Genomic DNA, 15,195 nt, shown 5'->3' with positions numbered 1-15,195 from the left:
TTTAATGTTAGCATCTTTTTTTCAATGCGTCATTGACATACTTCGCAATAAAAAAAAAAAAAATTAAGTCATAGAATGAATCCCAGATAAGCTAAGTTTTTAATAGACATGTTTAATCTGATTATCAATAGACTAACGTGAGGACTGCGAAATATTTTTGGTACCTATTGTCCCATCCATCTCTCTAATGCAGTTCGCGTGTTCGAGTGCACGTCTTGATTTTGGCGAGAGACGGCGGGGTTAATGAAGGGTTTGCGCGTGAAAATGAGATGTCAGCCACGACGCTTTGAATTCGACCTCAGGCAACAACTTTCAAGGTAACAGTTTTAACGTCATTTTGCAAAAGGCCAACTGGGACGGCAACGCTTAAATGAGAAAAACGCTGGTGGTACATACTGTGAAATGATCCGAGCGATTATCAGATATAACTGAGTGTGCATGTAGACTAAAACAGTCAGTTCAGAGATCAATGGTAGGAGCAGGTTTGTGTGTAAATAGATCTACATACAAGCCTATTAAAAGATCAGATAACTGGGCTACAATGGGACTTCCGCTAATGTAAAATACTTTTAAATGGTGATTTTCAGAAACACACCACTGAATCCGCCAAATATGATTGATATATTTTAAGCTGTGCAACCAAAAATACACAAGAAAAACACAAAGAACAACACCAAGAAACGATTTGCCTCTCAAAATGGTGTAAAAAAAGATACATCACTAGATGTAGATAGAATAAAGGAATAGTTGTTGTCACTTTTTAGATGCATAGAGGCTTGTGGAGCTCAAAATACGACCATAACAAAGCCTTGTTTTTTAGGGGGGTACGAATGTCGCAGCTGTTTTTTGATGACCCCTCATTTGAGACAAAGAATCATAATTTTGGCCTTAACTTTTCTCTTCTGCAATAATGAATCAACATATACCATTCATTGATGGAGCTAAAATCATAATGAGGCCATCAACAGAGCTAATTCTACTTCCTGACTTGAATATGATAAAACAAAATAGGTCAGCACGACCAGGGTGTTTCAGTTGTACTCTTTTGTAATTATTTGCTTTCACATTGTAGTACAAGTATTCCAAGTTGGCCTCGAGAGCCCATCCAGGTGCCCTCTGACTAACCTCAGTACTCTTAGTGACCTGTACGAAATCTGATGGACTTTAATACTGAGTTTTTTCACAGTCTGGATACTGTGAAGTAGTCTTTTGTTTGTGTGTACATGTGATTGATGTGTGTGATTTAGAAAGTGAGAGAGGAAGAGAGAGGGAACCATTTGTTTATATGCCAATCACTTATGTCAGGAGTGGGGTTCAGTGACCTATCGCACTGTGCCCATTATTAAAAAATAACCCACCCCACTTAATGTACAACACCTGGCAAATATCAATGTTTTTCTGCAGATCTCTATTGTTATGTAATGTATCTCCACTACAATGTACTCAATGGGATGCCATAGATTCTGTATGTTCAGGGGTGCAGCGGTTATTTTTCTTATGCAATGCTGTATGGAAACATATATTTTTATACATATCAGGGCATGAGTTTATGATGTTATTTTGGTGTGTGTGTGTGTGTGTCTGTTCAGTATATGTATTTTTATCGATGGTTTCTTAAAAAGCAAAAACAAAAAAATCAACACAAAAAACAAGAAAACAAACAAACAAACAAAGTGTGTTGGCAAGGCAGACAGTGCCATACTTACTAGTGTCTTATTGATTGTCTTGCATTTATCTTATCAGTGAACATAAGGATCATGATTTTTAACATCATCTTTCTGTGTCAATCATCTTTAAATCTTGCAGTGCTCAAAGCATTTTTTTTGTCTAGATGGTTAACTAAGGTGCCATCGATTACAGAAAATAATTTCCCCCTTTTTTTTAACAATTGAGGTCTGAAAGATAAAGCTAAAAAAAGCCCCAGAAAACCAGGTGCTACAAAAGCTCTACACCCGGGGAACGCCTGTGTTACACCTTCTCTAAAGTACTTCTTGGACAGTGCAGCCCGCTATGGTGACCAGCAGAGTTAGGCAGTTCTCTCTTTAAGGTAGTGTTCTGTTGTACTGGGAGAGCCCTTATTTGTGCCAGACTACAGACAGATGGTCCACACCCAACCTCATGCTCAAAAGTGACCCATCTAACTACTAACAGCACAGATATCATCATATGTTTGAAGTATGCCAGGATTAATTCTTTAGTAGTTTCTAAAAGAGAAAAAGGGAGAAAGAATGACAGCATACCTTAGTCCTGGGTTGTGACGTCACTGTTTGCGTACGTAAACGGGGAGAGAGGTTGTCTGAATGACAAATCCTAACCGATCAGAAGCTCTATTGCCACCAAATCTGGCCCTGCTAAAAATAACATTGAAGAGCATGAAATGTTACATTTATCTAGAGTGTTTGAAATCCCTTTTCTGGTCCATTAAGCAGAGCTCTGTATTTCGGTTCAACAGCAACATTAAAGTGAGATGGAAACATCCCAAAATAAGGAGAGGAGAGAGAGAGAGAGAGAGAGAGATAAGCCTTTGGAAGAGCCTCTGGGGTTATGTAACCACTGCACCCAAATGTATCCCATTATTCAAATCTCTGTATGTTACTGATTAACAATCGAGTCTCACTATAATTTACAGTCACTCTTGCAATCTGTCTAACATTTATGGAGCTAAAGGAATGTTCCTGTATAGACAAGCTGTCAGCACAATTTAGAGGTCAGTTATAACTGGCGAAATGTGGTCCTTATTAGAAAGAGGTCATTTGGATACTGTGATGTAAAAGTGTTTTTGAAAGTGATTTTCTTGCTTTGTTTTGTTTTTTATTGTGAACACAAATCTGAGAAGTATGATGCACTTTATGAAAGGAACATGCTACACGTTGCAATGTAAGTGTGGAATGTAATCCTTCCTAAAAATGATTTATTTTTTATTACTGTAAATATAACAATACCGAGACAAAAAGAAAGTGAAAGAAAAAAAAGTCCTGAGGAAAATACTTTGTCAAATAAAATTCAGCAAACTCAATCACGCTCTATGGTTGTTTGGTGTCTTTATCATTTAAAGGTGTGTTTGTAAGAACAGCACTCACACAGGTGCAGGTCACGTTTGAAGGCGGGTCAGCTTTAAATGGGTTGTGTATGAATTATTGAGCTGTTTCGTTTTTTCGTAACGCTGTGTAAGAATCAAGTGTGGCATATTAAATCTTGACGAGCCTATGTTGTGAGGGGATTTCAGATGACCAATTGGGTTCCGGAAGTATAAACCCCATTCATTTTCCATAGATGAATGAATTTCTACAAATAACTTGCAAACTATTAAAGACAGATCTCCGTGGTTGTTCATCATTGGTATATGCTTCTGTTGAAGCCATCAGTCCGAGTTATTTAAACTTAATTGTATAAAAACTAGCAGCATGGTTGCTCAGTGAGTATCACTGTCGCCTCACATCAAGAAGGTCCTGGGGTGAGAGTCCTGGCTCAACTGGGCCCTTCTATGTGGAGTTTGCATGTAACCACATACTGCCCAGATAACAAGTGCATGTCTGTGTAAGCAGAGAGAGCAGGTGCGAGATTGATCTGCAGTCCTGACCTGCCTCCAATTGAGAATGTGTGACACATTATGAAGCGGCAACGAAGACCCCATACAATTGGGCAGCAGCTTGCAAAACATAAACTTGTGTCTTCGGTGATCTAAAAACTGTCATTAAAAGAAACAATACCCTTGACCCTACACAGGACAAGCGGCTATAGATGATGGATGGACGTTTAAAAACTGTGTGTAATAGCAGAGTTCCTGGTGAACAACTACACTACCCATGGCCCAGCAGAGAAAGATCAACCAATCAGAACTGTAGTTCAGAAAATCTACCTGCCAAACAAGCCCTGAAGCAACTGCACACTCCCATGACAAACTGTTAATGATGCAATCGAGCCAGTCTTCATTCACCTTACTAATACATTTGTACATATTGGAAAAATTCACAATAAATGTAAACTACAAAGTTTCTTTACTTATAATCAACAACCTAAAAAGCAATAGTTTTTACATATACAACGTTTTATATTCAATGACTTCATTCGCAATGCTTAACCGGGTAGTTCGTGCCCTCGTGAAAGACGGTATGTACGCAGTCTTGTAACTTTGTCTGTTTGCCGATTTTCAAATATCTTTTAGCTTCAGAACAAAGTCAAGTCAAGGGTTTTTTATTGTCGTTCAACCATATACAGTTAGTACAGTACACAGCGAAACGAGACAACGTTCCTCCAGGACCATGGTGCTACATAAAACAACATAGGACAAACACAGAACCACATATGACTACACAGACTAAATAACATACCTATATAAAGTGCACGTGCAAACGTGTGCCAGGTATAAAGTGGCACTGTTCTAACAAAGTTTGTAATGTTGTGATTCACATCGGAGCTGCTGGTTTGGTTCATGGCTTACAACAAAAATATGAAGGATTTTATGAAAATTCTATGGGAAAAAATGAATGGGAAAATTACTTCCGGAACCCCAGTGGCTGAAAAAGTGGGTGGACACTGTTGCTCTCTTTTCTTTACAAAAATGAGCTGTGGCATAGGAACCATAATTTCAGCAAAATAACAGTTACTGCAGTTATAGTAAAACTTAACATGGATATCCTTCAAGAAGATTTCACAAATCAACCTTTTTTTATTATGATGAAAGTAGCAGCTTTTACCAAGCTACCATATTTTATTGTACTACTAATGTCAGTACTTGTCGTATTTAGCCTACTATACAGTATATAACTCTAGTTACCATGGTAACTATTTGTGAGGGGTCTCGTTATCCCCTTAATTAGAAGAGTTTTATTTATCTGTGAACTGAGGTAAAACTCGTTGTTACCCTCAGCAATCGTTAGCTATTTTTTACTACGCTATCTATCTCACAGATACATCCACATACGGGAGAAAGAAGATACATTGAGTTGTATCAATATTAGATTCAAAACAGAGATAGTAAAAAAAATATATAATTATGATATGGTCCGTAAAGCTAACGCTGAACTCACCCTCTCATGAATGTTGGACAAATAAGTGAGAAATTGCGCCTCCTGCTGGTAATGTCGAAGAACTATTGAAGGTAAAAAGAAGCAGGACAGAAAGGTTTACCCACTCAAGCTGCCTACTCAACCGCTCGCTCACGAACACGCACAGGATGAAAAGCTGCGATGAGTCACCGGGCGCGCGCGCCCCCGCATGCGGAGTGAAAGTGAGAGGTGACAGTATCACCGCTTCAACAGCTCTGAGTCACACTACAGCGCCGCTGACTAAGAACCGCTTCAGGACACAAACACATATCGCAGGATATGTATGACCTCTCAAGCGTACAGGCGCTGTTATTAACCCTTTAATGCATACCTGGGGTCTTTATGACCTGGGACCTCATCCCACACCAAGTACCTCATCCAATTTTTGGAGTAATGCCCACACCACTTTAGTATTCCCCTTCTTAAAAAGTGTACAAATCAACCAACCAATCAGTCAATCAATCTATCTATCTGTCTGTCTGTTATGTGGAGCTCAATATGCGTTTTAAATCCAGATGCGTCTAAATTTAATTTCAGTGTGAAAGTAATGAATCTTGTTCTAGATTTGTTGCATCATCTCTTTGATATATGAATATATTTTATTTGATTATTTTCTAATGGTCTTGAAAATCTTTTCTATCTGGGCATTATGTTGATCCATGTGTAATAAGTATACATGCCAGATTTCCAAAGCCCAAGGCAATAATGTTTGGCGAAACACCCATACATCTAAGGATTTAACTACACAAAGAATTTTAGCCATTAAAGGAAGGGCACTTTGAAGGCCACCAAATAACACAGGTAAGCAACAATCTTGAGAGTGAGCTAGCGCATCTGCTGTATGACTACCGACTCATTTGTTACTGTTGATTAATTGTGCGCATCCCTTCTCCCCTTCTTAATTGTCTATTTCTCCATTAGGCATGCACATAAATGTTCAAAAACAGACCTAAAAAGGAAACAAGACCTCATAAACCCTTCTGTGACTTGTGACTATTTCCTGTATCCCTGTGGAGATAAAAAAAGTAACCTACACAATTTCCAGTAAGCATTGCAGACTCGCTCGCTCTAAAAACGCAATTTGGCAGCGCTACAAATAGCTGAAGGAGACATTTAGGATAGTGAAAAGGGAGGGAAATGCGTCACAGATTCACACAGCTGTAAATCACGACTGTGATGGAGAGACATTTGACCTCTTTCAAAGTTCAGAGCAGGTGAAAACGACCCTCAGTTACATTCGTTCCCAATTTATAAGGCAGGAGAAAGCATAAAAGGAAAATAAAGATGAGATGAGAGGATGAATAAGGTAAACACTGAGGGGCTGGGAAACAAAGACGACATTTCAATCAGGAATTTATTAAACCACTGCCTGTCGTGTAATCTGATCAAGCACCCATAAAGTGACAAGACTAATCTGCAAGACACCATCTGTAATCCAATAGACATTAAAAAAAAAGAACGTGTGAACAGCAACAGTAAAGAGAAGGTAATGGGTATGCAATATACTGTACACATGGAAAGGCACTCAATGCTAGCTGTAACCAATTAAAACAGGGTTCCACAAAATCATTTAACCAAAACTGGATAGGTTTATTTTCATTTTTTTATTTGACATGTAAGCTCACTGATTCTTGAGACAAGGGACAAAACATGCCTAACATAGTCATCTTTATTTTAAAATCAAGAAATTCATAATAATACAAATTAGAATGGTTTTATTTTAGGTACATGCCCTACACTTGGAAGCACATGTGACTTTACATGTCCTCAGCAAGATGTCATGATGTTAAACTGCCAAACAGTGTAAAAATCTTTACAAATTCATAAATATAAAATGAAAGCTATGTATGATATATAAATATACATAAAGAAAACAAATGATATTTTCCATAAAAATATAGGCCTGCCTATCAAAGTTGCGTCCTCACTTTGTCAACTGCGCCAAATTGTTTTTTTTATAATCCTTAATACATCAGACAATGCCTTGGTCATCTATAACTCTGAGTACCCGTTTCCCACCTCCTGCTCATGGTGGATGCAACCAAGGCCGGATTTACCACCGGGCCAATTGTTCCAGTGCCCAGGGGCCTCCGACCTGTAGGGGGCCTCCAAGACCCCACTAACTGTGTGGCCTCATCCTTTTTAAAACAAATTTTTAATTTAAAATAAAAGTAATTAATGAGTGTGTGTTTGTGTGTTTGTGTGTGCACACAAAAAGTATCATGATCAGTTTTTTGGCTGTGTCTGATGATGACAATGAGTCAGGTTACAGCGGAAACTGTTGAAAGCGGCAAGACCCGCGGTAGAAGATAGTGTGAAAAAAAGAGAATTGAGGACATCGAAAAAACAAACAACATGGATAAAAAACGGTGGAGCAGTGGAGTCACAAAACAGAAATCTAAAAGGGAGAAGGATAGCAAAGAGGATTTAATTAGGAAAAATATTCCATCTCCACTTTTTTCAAAAGTCGGCTCCTGTTCAAGTGCCCCCCCACCACCATAGTCTCAAACTCCGCTTGAGACCGTAACCGAAGCAGGCGCTTCGGAAGCCGCTGAAGAGACCCGGCGGTGATGGGTAGGTTCACGTACATTACCAGTTTGACAGCCTCAAAATGTAGGTCTATCTATTACTTTTTCCCCTTATTAAAAACCCTGATTATTATAGATGCCCGGATCGGCGCCAAAGCCTTCCGAATCTGCGTGCAACTACCCACCTAAATCAATATTTTTTCTGATTTAGCTAGAGTCCTGCACCCGCATTTCACCACCCCTCTGTCCCCGTATGATAAGTTGCTTTTTAAATCATGTAACGTTGTTGTATTAATGTTGACTGTTCACCTTTATGACCAGATATGCGGTCTAGAATTATCAATGCATAATATGTGGGAGTCATTCTCTAGTTCAGGGTACTTTCACGTAATATTTCACATCATATTTTAAAAGTTGCCTATATCTTTTGTCTTTTTCCATCAGTTCACTGCAGAGAAGATCATTGATCATCTGTTTCTCTGTGAAGGGGAGAGACAGTGAGAGAGAGAAAGAGAGGTGCTCAACAATCAGCTCTTCAGATAAAATTGTGGTCACCATGGGAAGCTAGTTCGATTTTGACAGACTGTACAGACATGACTAGTTATTCTTAGTTATGTTATTAGGCAGTATTTTCATAGATTTTAATCTGCTTTATTTATTAATTTATTGCAATAAACTCTGTTGATTTTGTTCTGAGTTGGTTTCCATTTTGTTTTATAGATATTTATAGATCTCCTTTGCTGTCAGTTAACATCACAAGAAAGAGTTGGAGAAAGTGGTTTTGTTTTAAAATAAAGAAAATCCCACAGCTTCCTTTTACTGTTTCTAAAAATGAAGATGCTGTGTGAGTTTGGGCCACGAGTTCTGGGAGGGGGGGCCTCCAAGATTTTGTGCCCAGGGGCCTCTGCTTTCTAAATCCGTGCCTGGATGCAAAAGTAGGACACATGGTCTGGCAAGGTTGATATTTTTTCAGATTTTAAAAACAATGTTTAAGTCTCTTCGATCACAGCTTCAACATGTCAACACCGTCATTCCCATTATGATAATTTCAGTTAAGAATTGTGGGATAAAAATGGCTCCAGTGCACAACACTTGGTAAAGATGAAAAGATATTCAATTTTGTCAACTCTTTTGTTAAAAAATAAAAATGGATAGAATGTTTTATCACTTAACTCCTTACACACTATTATTAGATAATTAAAGACATTCCACTCTTGTTTGATGGATCAAATTACAATAGCACACTTTTTAGTGTGTCTGACAGAGTTTACACAACTCACAGTAAGAAGTTATGAAGTGAATAAATGTCAATTGTTTTTTCTTTTAATAAAAACCTGTTCCCTTACATGGTTTAACTGAGATCTTTGATTACAAATACTGTACATCCATTTCAAATTAATTTATTATTTAAAATTAAAACTCCAGATTTTGAACATGTTTTGTCCCTTACCTCAAAAATCAGTGAGCAGTAGATGACATCATACAAACGTTCTCGGTTACAGATGCCATTGTAAAAATGCGCTATTCGCAGTCAGCCATGATTAGTTTGTTCAGTTTGTTTCGCAAGTGAAAGATTACAAACACAGGTGAATTATTGCTCCCGAGCAAGCAACCGTTTCTCTCGATAGAAAAGTAAAGCTATTTAAAGACCGAAATCGCCAGAACGGTTGGTCAAGATTAAATTCAAAGTACATATTTCAAATCAGCAGTAAAATCTGACAACAATTGTATCATAAATCGAGCTTCTTTAGCTCAAAACGAACACACACTTACACATTTCAAGCTAATGTGCATGCACGTTCTCGAGTTCACTGACAGGGGATGTCGATATCTAATAGGTGATTGGCTCTTTTACCAATACGGCGGGACTTCCTGTTCTACTAATATATCCTATTTATCTTAATACAAGTGCTCTGTCTCGAGCTAAACAGTCTGCTTGTATTCAGCAGCTCATGTCACCTCAACATGGTGGCCCCCATGATGGAGCATAGCTCCGTGTAAAATAAAACCTTTTTTTTTTTATTAAAATACTAATATGTATGTAGTGTACATATCATGCAAGTGCACATGATTTTAATCTTTTTCCCCCAAAAGTACAATAATTATTAGTATTAATGAAGGTAATTACTGAGTGCACATTTTGATGGAATATTTTAGATTTTTTTTTTTAACTAGAACAATTATGTGTACAATAGAGATTTCCAAGACTTTCAAAACCATGTCAAATAAAATAAATAAATAAACATAATTGACCTGACCGAATACCAGCTCAGCATTTGGATTAAATCAATCCAAATTTAATTGAAACAGAATAGTCACAAACCACACTGGAAAATGTTTTAAGAAGCACTTTAATGGCAGTCCATACATGCATTTGCCTACAGTGCACTGTACTTTTTTTTTTTTTTTTTAGATACAATGATTCTCTTGTCATTTCTTAATTAAAGTTCTGCAGTCTCAACAAAGTCCTATATATCACATTACTTAAACACAGAAGACTTTATTCTTTACATACAAAACACAGGCTAAAGCACAGCTTGTGATAGCTGTTAAGTTTGGGAGTTTAAACGTCCGTCTGTGCAGGTGTGAGTGGCACGTTAAAGTAAATAAATACAAAATAAAAGCAAAAATACTGAAGTGCTTTTATTCTGTACAAATTAGCATATTTAGCACGTCAATCGCCCAAGATATGGGCAAGAAAAAGTAAAAAAAATTAAAACACTAAAGCAAAAAAACTAAAATCCAAGACTGACACCTAACCTAGAATTACAGAAGTAACAGAACAAACTGTTAATTTCTATTTGTGTTTATGGATGTACACTACCCCAGGTCAAACAGTAACCAGAAGGGGGAGAACCCATAGAGTGATCATTTCTGACACAGTAAAAGATACAATCCATAACTACTAACACAGCACCACTTGAACCTCAAAACAAAGTATTTAAGTAAGGTAGTGATAAAGTGTGTTTAATTGGCCCATATTGCCCAAGCACATGGGCCCACTCCAGTTTTTTTTTTTTTTTTTAAGTCATTTGAAGTTGCACTACCAGTAATTGCCCACAGGCAACAGCAATCACAGTTTTGTATTGGTGAATTCAGAATGAATATAGTTCCAAAGTCCTCCAAAAATGACTTGAAGCCAAGAAGAGAGCATATAAACCCTAAAGAAAAAACTAAACTCAATTCAATTAATCCAAACCCGCCAAGTACTTTTAATAAAATAGATTAGGGGAAATGGCATCACTAAAGACGTAAAGCATACTTAACTCAGCCAGCCTCCTGCCATCCCTCAAATATGTTTTATACCCAAGATAAATAACACAAAATTTCAATATATCTTACATTAGATGTGTTAGATATAGTTAAATAATTTAAATAATCCATACAGTGAAAACCCTTGAATCCATTCCATTCGCTGGGATGTTTAGGACGAAAACATTAATAACATTGAAATATTTCAAATTCCGCAAACAGACAAATATCTAACTAAATATCTACCATGTATTTGTGCTCTATATGAGCAAATTGCCCATTCATATTGCTATGCAGACATGTGAGTTTAATTAAAAGTTGTTTGTTATCTGCAGCTCTGTCACCCAGCACTCAACATGTCAAAATGTGGCCTTTTCTTTGGGAACATGGAAACATTAAAAAGTTTACTGTAAACTTTAAGTGTATAAAGTGTAAACTATTTCCCCTTTCTTATGAGCTGCAGTCCTGGGCTAGTTGTACTAAAATTAGCATTGCGTGGTTTCTCAGCAGGCTGTTCTATTAATTATGAGGTCATGCTCTAAGGTTAGTGAGAAAGAGAGAGTGCCGGAAAGAGAACAGATGGTAGGACCACCACACTTCGAGTAAGTGATGAAGTCTCAGGCAGTGGACTTCGGCCCGCTGTGCTGACCTTACAATGTTCCACAGGGTCAAAAGTTCTGGTTAAACTTCCCTGACAAGGCTTCAATTAAAGTGTGATATAGAATATAAAGTTCCAAAGTTTTCAGTTCTGTCTCTTTGATAGTTTGTAGTAACACAGCCCTTATAATTCTGTTTTCCAAAGCCTACACATCCCTTACTTCTCTTTTCTTTTACTTTATTTTGTCTTTCCTCTATATTTGTTTTTCTTGACTCAGTCTGACCACTCGTTCTCTTCCAGCTCAGAGTCTTCATCCGATTCGCTGTACTCCACGGCAATGCGACGTGATAATATGGTGGCCACGTCGTTCCCTATTGGCTCCTTTTTTGCTTCCTGCTCCCTCTGTTCCTGCACTTTACGCAGCTGGATCCCTATAAGAAAGAATACAAACACAGTTAATTTCTCTTACTCCATTGGCAAATAGTTTTATTTTTCTTGTTTCAAGCTAAAAACTCACTAAATGTTGTTAGATTTCTTTGAAAAGACTTAAAAATCTAAGTCTGTGCTAAGTCCAGGCCCAAGTGGGTTTGGCAAAATTGTGTGCAAAGCGCTAATGGGCTGGATCAAGTGCTTTTTAATTATGAGGTTCTTCTCTGGTTATTCCACCATCTGCGTCCAATTAAATAATCCATTCCCTGTCAAGCACCAGTGATATAAACAAAGACCCCACATTCATAAGAAGATGGCACTGTAAATGGACTGTATGCAGTGAATTAGAAGAATAGAAATATGGACTTATGTTCTTTTGTAGAACATTTACTGCATACTTGTATGACAGTGACACAGTGACAGTGGTTCAGGAGATAGGTGTACGCTCCATTAAATTATAGAGACTGTAGGTATTATTAATCATATTGATCATGTGACACACAAATCATGGCTAGTATTGACATTGATTGTATCAGCCTTCCAGTTTAGGCTGTGGATCGATACATTTAAAAATGTAAACAATTTAATTCATTTATTTATTCTTGAAGTGGTCAAGAAAATATTTTATAACATCCTCCCAAATTCCGGCCCCTTTTGCAGTGACTTAAAAATCACTCTACGACAAAAGGTGGAAAATTACTAATACAGATTAGACCATGAATAGAATTGTAAATATAAACATAATAATAATAAAAATTATAATAATAATTGAAAAATAAACCATGACTTCTAGACAGTTTAACACAAATCTCATACATTTAGTTTCATAAAACGGTTACAACTGTGAATTTCAGAGACATCATTTGATGGTACTTTATTACCACCTGCTGGTGGAATCTCCAAACCTCAAATGCAGGAACTGAGTTTTGACATTGCGCTGAAATTAGATGTGCTTCCCAAAAGTCTTTTCGTAATGACCTATATTCAGGAAAATAGCTTTGCGCCACTTCATTAGCATATAAAACCCACAGTTTGCATGCATAGACCCACAGATAGCACAAACACTCCCACCCACGGCCACTTGTGCAACACAAAAATGTAACTAAGAATTTGCAATCTCATAAAATAAGATAAAAAGATAAGACGTAGGGCACGGTGGTAGTGCGTAGAAAAAGAGCCCCTTATGCCAAATTCCTTCTCAAGGTTTTTGTTTTGTTAATGCCATGTTAGCTTCTATGTCCTTTTCATAATGAAATCCAGTTTAAATATATACATTTTGTTAAACAACTACAAATTCATAAAACCCACAAGATGTTTAAAATCCATTAAAAAACTTATTCTAGACTGACTTTGTTAAAAAACTTTTTCTTCATTATGAAAATGAAATGTGTCTTTTTTAAGGATGTTTTTTCTTTTTTTAGATATTTTCCTGAAAAACAGTAAAAAAATTATTAATTTTTTTTTATTTTTTATATATATATATTTTTTGCAGTGTAGGGTGATGTAACCTGGACATGATTTTGTGAGATTCAACCTATAAGAGGACCAATACAAAAATATACATTTGTAATTCAGAAAACAAAGAAATATGTGTGAATTCTGACCTCGTCTGATGGCAGCCAGCAGGTCGCTGCGAGCATCGCTTATTGGAATCAGGGGTACCTGGCCCTTCCTGGGGACAACCGGTGCTTCTGCCATAGCCGCGGGCATGGTGTGTGTATGAGGGTGTGCATGAGGATGTGTAGGTGGTCCAGGTGGAGGTGGAGGTGGTGCTGCAGGGGGTGGATGGGTTGGAGAAGGGGTGTAGGAAGCAGGGAGAGCAGGAGTGGGTGGACAGGGGTTGTAGGATTGGGTGAGGGATTGCACAGCACTGGATGGAGCAGAGGAGGGGCCAGTGGGGCTGTCGAAAGCTGTCTGGGCAGAAGGAATGAGAGGAGGAGGGGGAGGAGGTGCAGGAGGTACAAAATACTCTCGATGCTGAGACGGCTGACCACTGAGATAGAAACAGGAAGAGATAGAGATAGAGAGACAGAGAGAGAGAGAGAGAGAGAGAGAGAGAGAAAGAAAGCGGAGTTATTCAGACATATAACCTTATACAGTATAAGATCAGGCCCACACAGAATCAGTGGTCGCAGAACTAGAGAAAAGCTCTGCGATTTCCACAGAATTGGAATGCCTGCCATTTAAAAAATTCTACAAATCCTCCACCCCATGTGTGATAATTTATTACAAATTTTGGCTAATATGTTTATGCTTTCATCTCCGTTTAGCACATTTTACCATGCTTGCATCCATTCCGCACAATATTTCTGCACAAAATCACAAAAATATAAAAAGGTGAAAAGGTCTGGGTCTACATATGAGGCTATGGTGCGATTAATATACAGTAACATCCTATTTATAGAATATAAAGAGTAACATCCTATGTGGTAGGGGTGGGTATCGCCTACTACCGCACAATAAAGTACACATCGGACCAGTTTCAATCTCTCTTGTGTCTCATAGAACTAAATATAAATATTTGGATGTAAAGCATTTAAGCAAAATTTTTAGGAAAAGAATTGTGATATATCGGCACAGCCATAATACATGGTATTCTAAAGTTTATATTATACAGACTAAATACATGAATAAATTGAGCTGCATACTGTAGAGTATATGCTTAATTACCATGACAACATTTTCACAATTTAGACCAGGGTTTCCCAAGTGGGAGTTTGTTATGGTACTGGAGGAGGTTTGTGTTGTTTAGATAGAAATGCAAAGGCCAAATTTCTGAAAATGCATGATTAAAAATGATTAATCCAATATTTCCCTATATATACAGTATACATATATATATACTGTATAACAGGATCAGAAATTAACTTTTCCATTAAGGGGCAATATTAGCCCACTGGTTTTTATTTTCAGGGGCAATTTTGTACCTTTTGAAGGTCTTTTTATTCCTAGCCAATTAAAAAATAGACAGTGTCACCCTTTTTTGTAAAATATTTACATTTAAACAATCATAAATTATGTTCTAAATGTGAATACCTAGACTCAGAATTTATTATCATGTACTTTATAAAAAAACACCTATAAGAAATAAATAGAGGAATTCATTTTGGGGGTAATTTTTGTTACTTTCATCTGCATTTTTGCCATGAGCCTTTAATTTAGGACCCTGATATACACCGATCGGTTACAACATTAAAATAACCTGCCTAATATTGTGTAGGTCCTCCCCGTGCCGCCAAAACAGCACCAACCTGCATCTCAGAATAACATTCAGAGATGATATTCTTCTCATCACAATTGTACAGAGCAGTTATCTGAGTTACTGTAGACTTTGTCAGTT

General features: G+C 37.4%; 1 protein-coding gene across 4 annotated transcripts in view; it reads right to left on the bottom strand.

Annotated features, from left to right (window-relative positions):
* Positions 1-9,911: 9,911 nt before the first annotated feature.
* LOC127647508 (actin-binding protein WASF3-like) overlaps positions 9,912-15,195 on the bottom strand; it is a 51,759-nt gene continuing 46,475 nt past the window's right edge. For all 4 annotated transcript variants that reach the window (XM_052131779.1, XM_052131793.1, XM_052131800.1 and 1 more), the window contains 2 exons: positions 13,460-13,848; positions 9,912-11,857 (listed from right to left, as the gene is read on the bottom strand). In XM_052131779.1, coding sequence (XP_051987739.1) covers positions 11,700-11,857; positions 13,460-13,848 — 547 coding nt within the window. In that variant the 3' untranslated portion in view covers positions 9,912-11,699. The remainder of the gene's footprint in view (positions 11,858-13,459; positions 13,849-15,195) is intronic.

Source organism: Xyrauchen texanus, chromosome 1 (assembly GCF_025860055.1).
Source record: "Xyrauchen texanus isolate HMW12.3.18 chromosome 1, RBS_HiC_50CHRs, whole genome shotgun sequence".
NCBI lineage: Eukaryota > Metazoa > Chordata > Actinopteri > Cypriniformes > Catostomidae > Xyrauchen > Xyrauchen texanus.
This window is presented reverse-complemented; position numbering and strand designations above follow the sequence as displayed.